This window comes from Symphalangus syndactylus, chromosome 21 (assembly GCF_028878055.3).
Source record: "Symphalangus syndactylus isolate Jambi chromosome 21, NHGRI_mSymSyn1-v2.1_pri, whole genome shotgun sequence".
In the NCBI taxonomy this organism is placed as follows: domain Eukaryota; kingdom Metazoa; phylum Chordata; class Mammalia; order Primates; family Hylobatidae; genus Symphalangus; species Symphalangus syndactylus.
Window position 1 is genome coordinate 53497416 of NC_072443.2, and position 14406 is coordinate 53511821.

Here is a 14406-nt window from a genome sequence, read left to right on the forward strand (position 1 = left end):
ATTATCATCCCCATTTTACTTCTGTAAAAGGGGGCCAGTAACACTGCAGGGATGTAAACGGAGGCCCAGGATCGTCCCATCGTTCTCTGCAGCTCTTGCTCCTGCAGCCTGGCCATTGCTAAGGTCCAGAACGTGTGCAGGGCACAAAGCAAATAGGTCTCCGGGACTGGGATGAGGTTTTGCCTCTCTATACCCTATGGTACCCAGCACGGCGTAGGCACGGGGTAGGTCCTGGCTGATCAATCGTCCTGCCTTTTGAAAATGCCATCTTTTCCACAGGTTTGGCCATGCTGTACACCCCCGGGATACACCTTCTCATACCAAGTCTCCACTCTCATGTGGTTCTATTCTTGGACTTTCCATCGCCTCCACGTCCCCTGAATATTTTTTCTGTCTCTAGCTCTCAGGAACTTTGACTCCTTGGCTGCCTTATTCTTTGTGCACGTTGGTCAAGAGCCAAAGATCTACTGGTCTCAGCTTTCCCACCTGTACAATGCGGTGCAGAGCCATTGGCTGGCTTTGACGCGCTGTTAGTTCGAATTCGGGACGTAAGAACCGCACAAAATTACCGAGCCCCACCTCCTCTCCGCCCCTCTCATCCCCGCCCTGGTTCGGAAAGCGCCTGCGCAGAAGCCGCCGGCCCGCCCTCCACTATTCGAATACGTATCCTCCCTTTTCGCGCCCTCGAAGACTCGGCACTCGACAGGCGTCTACCAGCCTGTCTTCCGGTTTCGTCGCCGCCGCAGGCGCACCTGCCGAGTTCCGAGCGACTGATGGAGATGGCGGCCGCGGCTGAGTGAGGGACGGTGGAGGCCGAGAGCCCGGGCCCGAGGACGGGACAGACCTGCGTGCCCGCAGGAGCCCGGCCGGGTACAGAGGGTCAGGCCCTGTCTGGGGGGCGGGGAGACGACTCCTCCAGAACGGAGACGGGCAGGCCGTGTGTGGTTGTAGTGGGTGTGACGTGAGAGGTGGGAGATGGGACTTTCAGGCCGTGCGTTTAGCTTGTGTGTGCCTGTGATGGTTGGGCTCTGTGTGGTTGTGCGGTTACGCGGGGCGTATACACTTGGGTTTGGTTGTGCAGCTGTGGGGGGGGTGGGTGGGTGCTTGTCTCCCGAGCGGTTGTGTTTGATTCTCTGGTTGTGTAAAGCTGAAGCGTTTGTGTTCTGAGTTTGTGTGGAGATGTTTGGAATGTTTTGTGTGGTGTTTGTGCGATGTGTGACGTTGTCATGCCTGCTCCATGGGGTTGAGTCGTTCGTGTTGTGTGTGGTCATGCGACGTGTGTATAATCGTGTTAGTTATGTGGGTTGTGGTTGTGTGCGGTCGTGAGGCCGGGTTGAGTGCGGCTGTGGGATGTGTCGTCGATGCGGCATGTGGCGGGGTGACATTGCTGGATGTACGGTTGCAGAACATGTAGTTTTTTTTGTTTGTTTGTTTGTTTTACTTTTTACGTGATTTAGAGTGCGAGGGGCTTGCTTATGTGTTCAGTTATGGTTGTGGGGTCCGATTCGGTGGTTTGTGTTAGATTTCTTTATGGTGTATGCTTAATTATATGATTTTGGAGTTCGTTCATTCCTTCGTTCATTCATGGAGCTTTATTGTGCTTCTTCATTATGTGTGCCAGGTACTGTGCTAAACCCTGGGGAGACGGCGAAGCGGAAAACAGAGTCTGTGCCCTCCTAGATTTTAGTCTTACTTGGTCACTTCACGTATGTACCTGCGGTTGTAAATTGAGATGAGTGCTGTGAAGGAAAGGTCCATTCTGATGCTCTGAGTAAGAGGCATTTCTTTGAGGAAGTGAGGTTTGGGTTTGGGCTGAGGCGTGAAGGGTGGTTGTATGGCATGGATGTGGTGGGCTTTGTGTTTGATTTGTGGTCGTTAGGGGTGAGTGCGTAGGAAGAAAGGGAGCTGTCAGAGTCAGCATCAGAGGAACCACTGGCTGTGGAGGGAACAGGCCAGACCTAGAGCTGGTATATTCCAGTGGAAAATTTATGAAGTCACTGGGTTTCTTAACTAGAGGGAAAAAATAGGGACCTGGTGTCTCATTTGTTTATTTTCTGAGTTGCTGCCACCCTTCAGCTTTGAGGACTAGGCAGTCCCTCCTCGGTGGTCTTCTACAGTCCATCCAAAGCTGAGAGTCGCACATCTCCCCTCACTATATACTGTGGCTTGTAGCCCCAGGTTCTTGGGGAGAAATTTCTCTGCTTTTGTGGAATGGTTTTGTCTCAGTTTCTCTTGTGACTGGGAGTCTTGATGAGGTTACATTGGAAGTGACTTTGCCATGGGCCAGTAAGACAGAGAATGTAACTTATTAAGCCCTGAAATGTTTAGGCACCAAATCCATTTATTTATTTATTTATTTATTTATTTATTTATTTATTTATTTACTTTTTTGAGACGGAGTTTCGCTCTTGTTGCCCAGGCTGGAGTGCAATGGCAAGATCTCGGCTCACTGCAACTTCCGCCTCCTGGGTTCAAGCAATTCTCCTGCCTCAGTCCCCCCACTAGCTGGGATTACAGGCACCTACCACCACATCCGGCTAATTTTTGTATTTTTAGTAGAGATGGGGGTTTCACCATATTGGCCAGGCTGGTCTCGAACTCCTGACCTCAGGTGATCCGCCTGCTTCGGCCTCCCAAAGTGCTGGGATTACAGGCGTGAGCCACCATGCCTGGGCCAGCCTTTTATTTTTGAAGCAGTGAAAACATCAGGTTTGCTACTTAACTGTCACTTAATGGCTTATAAGCTCTTATCAGGGTGCAGTGGCTCACACCTGTAATCTCAGCAGTTTGGGAGGCTCAGGCAGGAGGATTGCCTGAGGCCAGGAGTTAGAGACCCGCCTGGGAAACATAGCAAGAATGTGTCTTTTTATATAATTTAAAAAACAGCTGGGTGTGGTGGCATACTCCTGTAGTCCCAGCTTCTTGAGAGGCTGAGGCAGGAGGATCACTTGAACCCAGAAGGTCGAGGCTATTGTGAGCAATTATAGCTCACTGGGTGACAGAACAAGATGCTGTCTCTTAAAAAATAAAATCTAGTAAGCCCATTAGAGATAAGTGCTCTACAAATATAAAATAGATTTTTTTCTTTTTGACTAGTAGGTTTCTAATGTTTCTCTTTAACTGATGTTAGGATTTTTGATTTTTTGTATGTTTTTATGGCAGATACTATATCTTTTTCATCTTTGTATTTCTAACACAGGTGTCTTACAAGTATCAAGAACTTACTATATGTGGTTGAATAAACAATCAAGGTAAAGAGCATCAAGTAAAAACTTCTGTTTGTTGATAAGTACTTCAGACATTCCCCCAGTGGCTAAAGTGGCATATGAATTATGAAGTTGGATCATTTGGAATGAATGTAAGAGAATTGCCAAGGTATTGTTTGCTTATTTCAAGAATCTGTGCTTCCCACTTCATTGAGTTGTTGTTCTCCAGTGATGTTTTCACATCTTAGGTTTTGCAGCTTGCTTGATCTAAGGATTTGAGAAAGAGTTTGTTTTCTCAGACTTGCACTGAACAAACATTAAGTACCCCGTTGAACTGTGAAAAGAATGAAGAAAATCCTCAATTGCTACCAGTTTGCCTGAATCGGCATTTTTTCCCTTCTTCCTTTCTTTCTTAGGGCTCCTCCTACTCCAGAGAGGAAACCTCATCCAGGGCCATGAAGCCACTTCCTCGCCATCTGTGTGCTGCTTGATTAAGCTAATGCTGCGGGAACCATGGTTCCTTGGGAGGAATCAAGCTGACTCTTGGCATGAGATCCCTGCCTTCCTAGGGTTGAGAGTGGCACCGCCATGGCTTCTCTGGATGACCCAGGGGAAGTGAGGGAGGGCTTCCTCTGCCCTCTGTGCCTGAAGGATCTGCAGTCTTTCTATCAGCTTCACTCACATTACGAGGAAGAACACTCGGGGGAAGACCGTGATGTCAAAGGGCAAATTAAAAGTAAGAGGCGAGGACCTTGCCTATCCCCTGCTGTCATTGAGAGCTTTAACTCACGGGATAGTTCTCATCAGCTTCGGTGTTGCCACAGGAATATGATAATAGTAGTAGCAAATAGATGACTAGTGTTTGTCATGTGCCAGGCATTTTCAGGGTCTCCCTGTTTATTAATTTCATTTAATCCTCACAATAACTGTGTGGCTGTGAGCCACATTTCGAGCCAGACACAGGGAGATTAGATAACTTGTCTGAAGCCACTCAGTGAAACACAGTCTGACTTTGAATCTAGTAAATGTAATTGCTGTGATTTGGCTTGACTGTTCTTTAACCACCAGCCTAACAGGCTTTGGAGAGGAATTTCTTTCCTTTGCTATGATGATGGAGGCACATTATGCACCCATTTTACCTGTCACAAATTTAAGCCTTCCCACCATCCTTCTTTCCCCAATTGGTATCTTGCCCTCTATAGCCCAGAAAAAGGAACGTCATAGTTGAAGAACAAAAGAAACAACCTAATAACCTTGGTTTTTGAGCTTCCAAGAGCTCAGGTCTGAGAGAGTTGTGGAAAGAATTTTTCTTTTTTTTTTTTTTTTTTTTTTTTTTTGAGACGGAGTCTCGCTCTGTCGCCCAGGCTGGAGTGCAGTGGCGCAATCTCGGCTCACTGCAAGCTCCGCCTCCCGGGTTCACGCCATTCTCCTGCCTCAGCCTCTCCGAGTAGCTGGGACTACAGGCGCCCGCCACCACGCCCGGCTAATTTTTTGTATTTTTAGTAGAGACGGGGTTTCACTGTGGTCTCGATCTCCTGACCTCGTGATCCGCCCGCCTCGGCCTCCCAAAGTGCTGGGATTACAAGCGTGAGCCACCGCGCCCGGCCGGAAAGAATTTTTCAAAGGTACTTTTGACTATACATATGTTTATTGTATTTCCTGGACATCAAATTCTAACCTCCAGATAAGATGCTGTTCCTCTGGGCGGGCACAGTGGCTCATGCCTCTATTCCCAGCACTTTGGGAGGCCAAGGTGGGCAGATCACTTGAGCTCAGGAGTTCAAGACCAGCCTGGGCAACATGGCGAAACCCCGTCTCACAAAAAAATAAAAAAAAAACTAGCCAGGCATGATGGTGTACGCCTGTAGTCCCAGCTACTCAGGAGACTGAGGTAGGAGGATCACTTGAGCCCAGGGAGGTCAAGGCTGTAGTGAGCGATGATTGTGCCACTGCACTCGTGCCTGGGCAACAGAGAGAGTGACCCTGTCTCTCTCAGACACACACACACACACACACACAACAAAGATGCTGCTCCTCTGGAACTTACTTTTGTAGTTATTCGGCTAACTTGCTTCTCACAGCTGGAAGCATTTCTGAAGGCCATGAGATTAAAAAGTTCTGGATGTTGTATTCACAGTCATTATTGGGAGGGAAAGAAAGGAATGATCATGTATTTCTAAGTGGACTTTGGCTTTCAGACAGGTGAATCATATGCACTTTGTAATCAGATGTTTGTCCCTAGAGTCCCACTCTCTCTCTTTTCTGTTCAGTAAAAAAGAGTTTCTAAAAGCATAAACAGTTATAACTTCTATCCAAAAACAACAAAGGCAAACATTTCTGAAATCCTGAGGGCTTTGGTGGATGAGGTGGCTTCTGGCTGTAGAGGCTGTAGAGCAGAGCCAAAACTATTAGGAGGGGGAAAAAATGCTGTGCTTTATAGTTTTTAGAGTTTCTTTCACAGACATTATTATTTCATCTGACTCTCCTAAGATCTCTGCAAGAAGGTGATTGGTCTTATTTTATAGATAGTAAGTGAAGTGAGGCTCAAGAGATGTTGAGTTACTTATCCATGGTCACACAGGAATTGGCAGAGCTAGGCCTGGAACGTAGGTCTTCTATCATCTGTAAGTCCAGTGCTGCCCTTTGCACGTGACATCACTGAGGGTGAGAGGCCCGGTGTTCCAATCACTGCATGCATTGCAGCTTCCTGGGGGAAATGAAGCAAAAACAAAACTAAAACACCTGATTATATAAGATTCCTTTGGACAACCAAAGAGCCTCCATCATTTTCAATTAGCTTCCAGTCTTGGCGTCAGCTGAACTAAGTCATATACAATGCCATTGCTCAAACTGGTGATACCAGTGGGTAGAGAGGTTAGACAATGTTCCCAGATTCCTATAGTGACCCTTTTTTAAGAGGAAAAATGTTTAAGGTTATTTAGAGAATACAGATATGGGAATCTATTTAAGGAATACTAAATAGAATGGAAATTTTGTGCCTTGTGAAAGAAACTTGAAAGGATCCTTGGCTGGGCACAGTGGCTCACACCTGTAATCCCAGCACTTTGGGAGGCCATGGCGGGAGGATCGCTTCAGCTTAGGAGTTTGAGACCAGCCTGGGCAACACAGATCCTGTCCAAAAAGAAAAAAAAATTTTTTAATTAGCTGGGCATGATGACATACACTTGTAGTCCTAGCCACTTGGGAGGCTGAGGCAGAAGGATCCCTTGAGCCCGGAAGGTTGAAGCTGCAGTGAGCCATGATTATGCCACTGCACTCCAGCCTGGGCAGCAGAGTGAAACTCTGACTCAAAAACAAAAACACAAAATAAAGTTACTTCGTTACTTCAGCTGGATGCGGTGGCTCACGCCTGTAATTCTAGTACTTTGGGAGGCCAAGGCAGGAGGATTGCTTGAGCTCAGGAGACCAGACTGGGCAACATAGCGAGACCATTTCTACAAAAAAGTAATTTAAAAAAATTAGCTAGTCATAGTGGCACACACTGGTAGTCTCAATTACCCAGGGGGCTGAGGTGGGAGGATTGCTTCAGCTCGGGAGATCAAGGCTGTTAACATTCTAGCCTGAGCAACAGAGTGAAACCATCTCAAAAAAAGAAAGAAAAGACCTTCTTGGTTTTTCACTTTATTTCCCACCCTGCCTTACCCCCGACATCTCTACCTCTAGTACTATTAATGACTGTGTCTTTAGTTAGACAGGAATTCTTGATTATGTTGCAGTTTTCTGCATTTCAGAATCAGGAAAGTAAAGTTTTAAGGATTGACATGAAAGGTTTTTTGAAAAGCCCTTTAGAAAGCAGATTACCTCTCCATTTGGTCTTTTGATTCTTAGAAATGTTATGACATGGTTAGTTTTAGGCAAGTGAAAAGTTAAAGCCAAAAGAGTGAACCTTAGTATTAGGTTTTGGGGGCAGTTCAAAAAAGTAGACTAGTCATTAGTAAAAAGTTAGTGGGTTCGAGGCCCAGTCCTGGTTCAGCTCCAGTTTAGCCCATTTTCAGTAAGTAGAAGAAAAGATAGCTGAAAATTGACTGTGGCTTCTTGCTTTGTTAGTGTTTTTAAAAATATATGGGATTATTCTTAATTGGCCTTCTCTGGAAAGGCTGTGTCCATTCTGGGAAGGTTGCCAGGCAGTTTTTCTGTCTCCTAAAAGTGGTTAAATGGTATAGATTGCCTGTTTAACCTGATACTTTAGTCTTGTTTGCAAAAATGAATTGTTATTTGCTAACTCACATTCCTGTTTGCTAGACCCTTTGTTCACATCGGGCAGTTTTCTCTCCCCTGTTACTAGAAAAGACTGCTTTAGGCCAGGGACAGTGGCTCATGCCTGTAATCCCAGCACTTTGGGAGGCCGAGGTGGGTGGATCACCTGAGGCCAGGAGTTTGAGACCAGCCTGGCCAATGTCGTGAAACCCCGTCTCTACTAAAAAAAATACAAAAATTAGCTGGGTGTGTTGGCACGTGCCTGTAATTTCAGCTACTCGGGAGGCTGAGGCAGGAGCATCCCTTGAACCCCTGGGAGGCAGAGGTTGCAGTGAGCTGAGATTGCTGCCATTGCATTCCAGCTTGGGCGACAAGAGTGAAACTCTGTCTCAAAAAAACAAACAAACAAAAAAAACGACTTTAGTGCATTTTAAAGGATGTCCTTTTGTTTTGGTATTTTTCCAGTTTGGACAAAGCTGTCCCACAGTGACCAATAATCAGGAAGTTTGCTTATTGGCTTGACTGTCTTAAAAAAAAAGACAAGTGTATTCTTATCAATCTCACCCTCTGCCTGCAAGCCTGGGCAACATCTCTACAAAAAAATGTTTTTTAAAAAAATTTACCTAGTCATGGTGGTGCACACCTGTAGTCCCAGCTACTTGAGAGACTGAGGCGAGAGGATCACTTGAGCCCAAGAGATTGAGGCTGCAGTGAGCTATGATCGGCCACTACACTCCAGCCTGGGTGACAGAGCGAGACCCTGTCTCTAAAAAATAAATAAAAAGTAAAAGTAATGATATCATTTTATATTCAGTCTGATATTTTCTACTAGATTCTGGTGGAAGAAAGGGATAGCAGTCATCCAAGATTAAAGAACATTCATGAGAGAGCGACTTAGAACTGAGACTTCTTCCCACCCCACACCAGCTGATTGTTCAGTTTAACAGGTGGTTCTCTGCACCAGCACAGGTGGCAGAACCCATGTTGTGCAGAGGCATAGTTTGTGAATCAGCACTAGCGGGGGAGAGCTAGAGCTCTCATTTCAGGCATGTGAGGTGTCTACTTCCAGCCCTGCTGTTACCTGTAAGCTCTGTGATCTTAGGTGAAGCAGGTTATACACCGTCTTTGATGTCGTTTCCTCATTTGTAAGTAGGGCTATCACCTGCCTTATAACATTGTGAGCATGAACTGGCATAATATATTTGCAAGCACTTTGCATTATGCCTGGTACATACAAGGGCTAAATGCAGGAAATGTTCATTTTCTCTTCTTAACAAATCTGGTTCTGTTTGTGTTATGTTGTAGATGTTATATCTGTTTCTAGAAGCTTTTTGCAAATATTCTCACATGCATTCAATAAGTGTGTGGGCAGTAGTGGGGAAGGAAGAACTCTGTGTCCAGTTAAGCCTATGGGGAACACCAGTCCAGGGATGGAGGTTTAGCTGAATCCCATCCTGGAGGTAAATGAGAATTTACTCATGAGTTTCTGGGGTAAATGAATTAGTACTATAGAACTTGGTTTTTTAAAAAACTTTATTTTAACTGAGGTGTAGTTTTTAAGTGTACACTTTAATTTTTTTTTTCTTTTTTTTTTTTTGAGACAGGGTCTCATTCTGGTTGCCCAGGCTGGAGTGCAGTGGCACAATCTCAGCATCTCAGCTCACTGTAGCCGCGACCTCCTGGGCTCAGGTGATTCTCCCACCTCAGCCTCCCAAGTAGCTGGGACTACAGGTGCATGCCACCACACCCAGCTAGTTTTTTGTATTTTTAGTAGAGATGGGGTTTTGTCATGTTGCCCAGGCTGGCTTGAATTCCTGGACTCAAGCAATTTGCCTCCCTTGTGGGATTACAGGTGTGAGCCACTGCGCCTGGCCCAATTCAAAAAGTTTTGAAAAATGTTTATACCTACTTAACCACCACTCCAATTAAGATAAAGAAGAAAACACTTCCATCACCCTGTTTTCCTCATCAAATTTGATTTTAGCACTTTTATTTAATTGTGCTCTTAAATTTGGCAATGAGCAGTAATTTAGCCCATATGTTAGCTGCCTAAACCAATTTAATGCTAATATTGACTAACCAGTGTATTGCTCTGTGGTATTTGTAATATAGTGTTTATGTGCTTGTTCCTGCATTTTACTTGGGATCTAAATATTTCTGGTGCATTTTTAAACAAATGATAATTATTTCGTCAATTCTTGTTTTTTGAGATTTCTTTTGACTCTTTACTGGGTGTTCTTCATGGCTCATTTGTATTATTTGTTCCACTTTTCAAGGTCTTGTCCAGAAGGCTAAGAAAGCAAAGGACAGGTTGTTGAAACGAGAAGGGGATGATCGAGCAGAGTCAGGGACCCAAGGATATGAGTCTTTCAGCTATGGAGGGGTTGATCCTTACATGTGGGAACCCCAGGAGCTTGGTAAGAAAATTCATTTATTCATTGAGCAAGTGGTTATTGAGTATCCGCTATGTTCTAGGTAAAGTTTTAAGAGTTGGCTGAGGAGGCATCAGTAAACCATAATGGTCTAAGCTTCTCATGGACCTTATGTCCTTGTTGGGGGAAGAAAATGGAAGAGAACCAGCTGAGCATCCACTTTGTGTTAGGCACTACATTAAGTTCTTATACCTGTGGTCTTGTTAGATCTTTACTGCACCTCATGAGAACCTGCCCAGGGACAAACAGCGAGTAAACTGCAGAAGTAGGGTATGAATCCATATCTCTCTGACGTCAGCCCAGGCACAGAGTCCATTAATGAATCTTTCCTCTCACATAGGACATTACCTGCCCAGTGACAGGCACTGGTTTATGCAGCTTACTTTTTTGGATAATTATAGTAACATCTACCTACTTTCATGTTTTTGGGATGATAAAAATTCTCTAAAATTTATTGTGATGATTGTACAACTCTGAAAATGCTAAAAACCACTGTATTTGCTTTAAATGGTGTATGTATGTGAATTATATCTCAATAAAGCTGTTTATCATGCCACTCACACTTAGTTGAACTATCTAACATATCTTTTTTTTTTTTTTTTTTGGACACAGAGTCTCACTGTGTTGTCCAGGCTGGAGTCCAGGGCTCCATCATGGCTCACTGCATTCCAGGCTCAAGTGATCCTCTCACTTCAGCCTCCTCAGTAGCTGAGACTACTGGTGCACACCATCACACCTGGCTAATTTTTGTATTTTTTGTAGAAACAGGGTCCTATGTTGCCCAGGCTGGTCTTGAACTCCTGGGCTCAAGTGATCCTCCCATCTCAGCCTTCCAGAGTGCCAGGATTACAGGCGTGATCCGGATATGTATGCCTGCCTACATATCCTTTAACTGTCTAATGATAACAGTCATTAACATAATAAAATATTTTCTGTCCATGAAATGGGTAGTTATTCCTTTATTTATTTATTATTCCCTTGTGATTTATTCAATTTTCATGTTTATGGTCTTGTTCACCTTTCACAAAAGCCTTGTGGAGTAGTGGTCCTTTTTCCCATTTATGGATGAGGAAACTGGAGCTCTAAGAAGGAAAGCAAAATTTACCCAGTCTCATCCACTGTATCTTTTTAGTGCCGTTATACAAGGTGTCTCTTTGAATAAGGAAAGTCCTACAACTGTGCTGTCCATTCGGTAGCCACTAGTCGTGGGCTATTTAAGTTTAAATAAATTAAAATGAAATAAAATTAAAAGTCACTTCCTGTACCACACACTAACCACATTTTAAGTGTTCTATGTCCGCTTGTGGCTATTTGCTACTGTATTGGAGAATGGAAACATTTTTATTATTGCAGGAGAAAATTGCAGCAGGGCGCAGTGGCTCACCCCTGTAATCCCAGCACTTTGAGAGGTCAAGGCGGGTGGATCACAAGGTCAGGAGTTCGAGACCAGCCTGGCCAACGTGGTGAAACCCCATCTCTACTAAAAATACAAAAAAATTAGCTGGGCGTGGTGGCACATGCCTGTAATCCCAGCTACTCGGGAGGCTGAGGCAGGAGAATTGCTTGAATCCGGGAGGCAGAGGTTGCAGTGAGCCGAGATTGCGCCACTGCATTCCAGCCTGGGTGACAGAGCGAGACTCTGTCTCAAAAAATAAATAAATAATAATAATAATACATATATGTAATTATGAGATACATATGAAAGCCAATCCAAAACATGAAGGAGAAATTTTGGACACATGAATTCTTATTAGCTTTGTTTCATGATTGCCCAGGTGAGATTACTGGGGTGATTTTCTGATTAAGTTGCCAGTTGCAGCAACTGAAGACAGTCACAAATTGTAGAAGGTCAAGTGAATGGCAATTTTTAGAAGTTAATATTTATTTATGATAGCTTGTTTGTGATACCTTGTTTCATGATTGCCAATGTGAGATTACTAGAGTGATTTTCTGATTAAGTTGCCAGTTGCAGTAACTGAAGTCACAAATTGTAGGTCAAATGAATGGCAAATTTTAGCAGTTAATATTTATGGTCACCCCTAAGAATTCTAAATTAAAGTTTAATTAGATGTTAGAGTATGATTAGGGAAGAAAAGACATGTGGATGGTTAAGAGTATAGCATGTGTGGCCAGGTGCAGTGGCTCACCTGTAATCCCAGCACTTTGGGAGGCCAAGGCAGGTGGATCACATGAGGCCAGGAATTTGAGACCAGTTTGGCCAATGTGGTGAGACCCTGTCTCTACTAAAAATACAAAAATTAGGTGGGTATGGTGGCACATGTGTGTAATCCAAGTTACGGGAGGCTGAGGCATGAGAATTGCTTGAACCTGGGAGGTGGAGATTGCAGTGAGCCCAGAGATTTCGCCACTGCACTCCAGCCTGGGCGACAGAGCGAGACTCTGTGCCAAAAATAAATAAAAAGAGTATAGCATGTGGAGATGCTGATCGAAGGATACAAAATTTCAGTCGGGAGGAATAAATCAAGAGATCTGTTGTATAAGGTGGTGGTTTATAGTTTTTTGTTTGTTTGTTTTTCTGAGACAGTCTTCCTCTGTCACCCAGGCTCGAGTGCGCTGCTGTGATCTTGGCTCACTGCAACCTTTGCCTCTGGGTTCAATTCTCGTGCCTCAGCCACCTGAGTAGCTGGGACCACAGGCATGCACCACCATGCCCAGCTAATTTTTGTATTTTTAGTAGAGACAGGGTTTCACCGTGTTGGTCAGACGGGTCTTGAACTCCTGGCCTCAAGTGATCCATGCTCCTCGGCCTCCCAAAGTGCTGGGATTACAGGCATGAGCCACCGCACCTGGCCTGATTATAGTTAATAAAAAATATCTTGTATTCTTGAAAATCAGTGAGAGTAGACTGTGTTGTCACCACAAAAAGTGATAAGTATATGAAGTAACGCATGTGGTAATTAGCTAGTTTAGCCATTTCCCAATGTATAAATATTTCAAAACATCATGTTGTACACGGTGAATATATGCAATTTTTATTTGGCAATTAAAAATTTTTTTTAAAGTATGGCATGTGACAAATTCTGTTACATTGTGTCTATAAATGAATAGGTGATCACTGGGAAGAGGACATGCACTGAGTGCGGGAGGGTTGAGGGCAATATGTTTCTGGAACAGGTGAGACTGAGCAGGGGATATTTCAGTTACTCAGACAGTAAGCTATTTGTGTTGCAGACGTTTGTCCTGGGTTTTGGCTGCTGGACTGAGGAAGGTATCAGCTTAACTAGCTCCCACAAGGGAATCTATCAGCATTTACATTTTTTTGGCCATTTTGAGAATTGTCCATATCCTGAGGAAAAACCATATTGTATCAGATTTATAAAGTATAAAACAATAAGATAATTCAAAAATTTTTAAATCGCCCATAATGTTACCACCCTGTTTATTTAACATTGGCATGAGAGTCAGTTAAGACTTCACAAATTTTAACTTATTTAATCATCGTTAACAACTCTGTGAAGTAGATACCATTATTATTCCATTTGATAGTTGAGTACTCTTAGAGTTACAGAGATGTTAAGTAATTTGTCCAAGGTTACACAGTGTGGCAGAATTGAAACTTGAGCACAGGCTGACTCCAGAGTCCATGCTCTTATCTACTATACTCTCAGGTCTCTCATATGGTACTTGGTGGCCTCTAAAGGCAGTTAACAATTTAGCAGATTTTCTTCCATTTGCTTTCCTGGTTTTTGAATTTTTGGTAAGACTCTAAAATCCTAGAGTTTTTACTTGCTTTTGAAATATATAAATTTTTTTCTTTCTGAAATTGGTCTCACTCTGTCACCCAGGCTAGAGTTCAGTGGTGGGATCATAGCTCACTGAAGCCTCCAGCTCCTGAGCTCAAGCCATCTTCCCACCTTGGCCTCCCAAGGAGCTGAGATTATAGGCGTACATGCCCATGCCTGGCTATTTTTTTTTTTTTGGAAAGAGACGGAGTCTGACTATGTTGACCAGCCTGCTTTTGAAATTCATTGGGATAAGCGGTAAGGTAGAGAGGCTCCCTCAGAGAAACTGTAAGTCATTTGTCTCCCTACCTTCTTTCCCTCTAGGTGCTGTGAGAAGCCATCTTTCCGACTTCAAAAAACACCGAGCTGCTAGAATTGACCACTATGTTGTGGAAGTCAATAAATTAATAATCAGGTTAGAGAAGGTAAATTTTGCTCTCTTAAAACATTTTTTTCTGCAAATACACATTTTCTGGGGAAAAATAATCACATTTCTATAGCATGTGTTGTATATATCATATACATCTGATGGTGGCAGAGAAACACCTTCTCTAGAGAGGTGCAAAGGACATGGTGGACAGTTCTAGCCTGGGCCAGCATTCCTGAAGAGAATGGCCCAGGTTGACACACTTGCCACGTGCTTAGCTTCCCTTTTCCCACCTATGAATCCCACTCAGGTACCGGAAAACCTTTCTTCCTTCAGATTCTTCTTTTGGGTGTCCCAGGCACAATCATCCAGTGAGGCGTAGTGTGTGATGGCAAACAAAGAAGCGGTGACCAGGTCTCACGGGTGTATTTTCATCCTAG

At 43.9% G+C, this 14406-nt stretch overlaps 1 protein-coding gene across 13 annotated transcripts in view; it reads left to right on the forward strand.

The window, feature by feature from the left end:
* Positions 1-689: 689 nt before the first annotated feature.
* The window catches only part of RBSN (rabenosyn, RAB effector), a 29621-nt gene continuing 15904 nt past the window's right edge, over positions 690-14406 (forward strand). Inside the window, exons 1-6 of one of the 13 annotated variants that reach the window (XM_055259481.2) lie at positions 690-870; positions 1622-1771; positions 3200-3375; positions 3623-3942; positions 9701-9841; positions 13924-14024. In XM_055259481.2, coding sequence (XP_055115456.2) covers positions 3795-3942; positions 9701-9841; positions 13924-14024 — 390 coding nt within the window. In that variant the 5' untranslated portion in view covers positions 690-870; positions 1622-1771; positions 3200-3375; positions 3623-3794. Of the gene's footprint in view, positions 880-1621; positions 1772-3199; positions 3376-3622; positions 3943-9700; positions 9842-13923; positions 14025-14406 lie in introns of all 13 variants that reach the window. The other 12 variants (XM_055259485.2, XM_063630267.1, XM_055259480.2 and 9 more) reach the window with 12 other exon arrangements.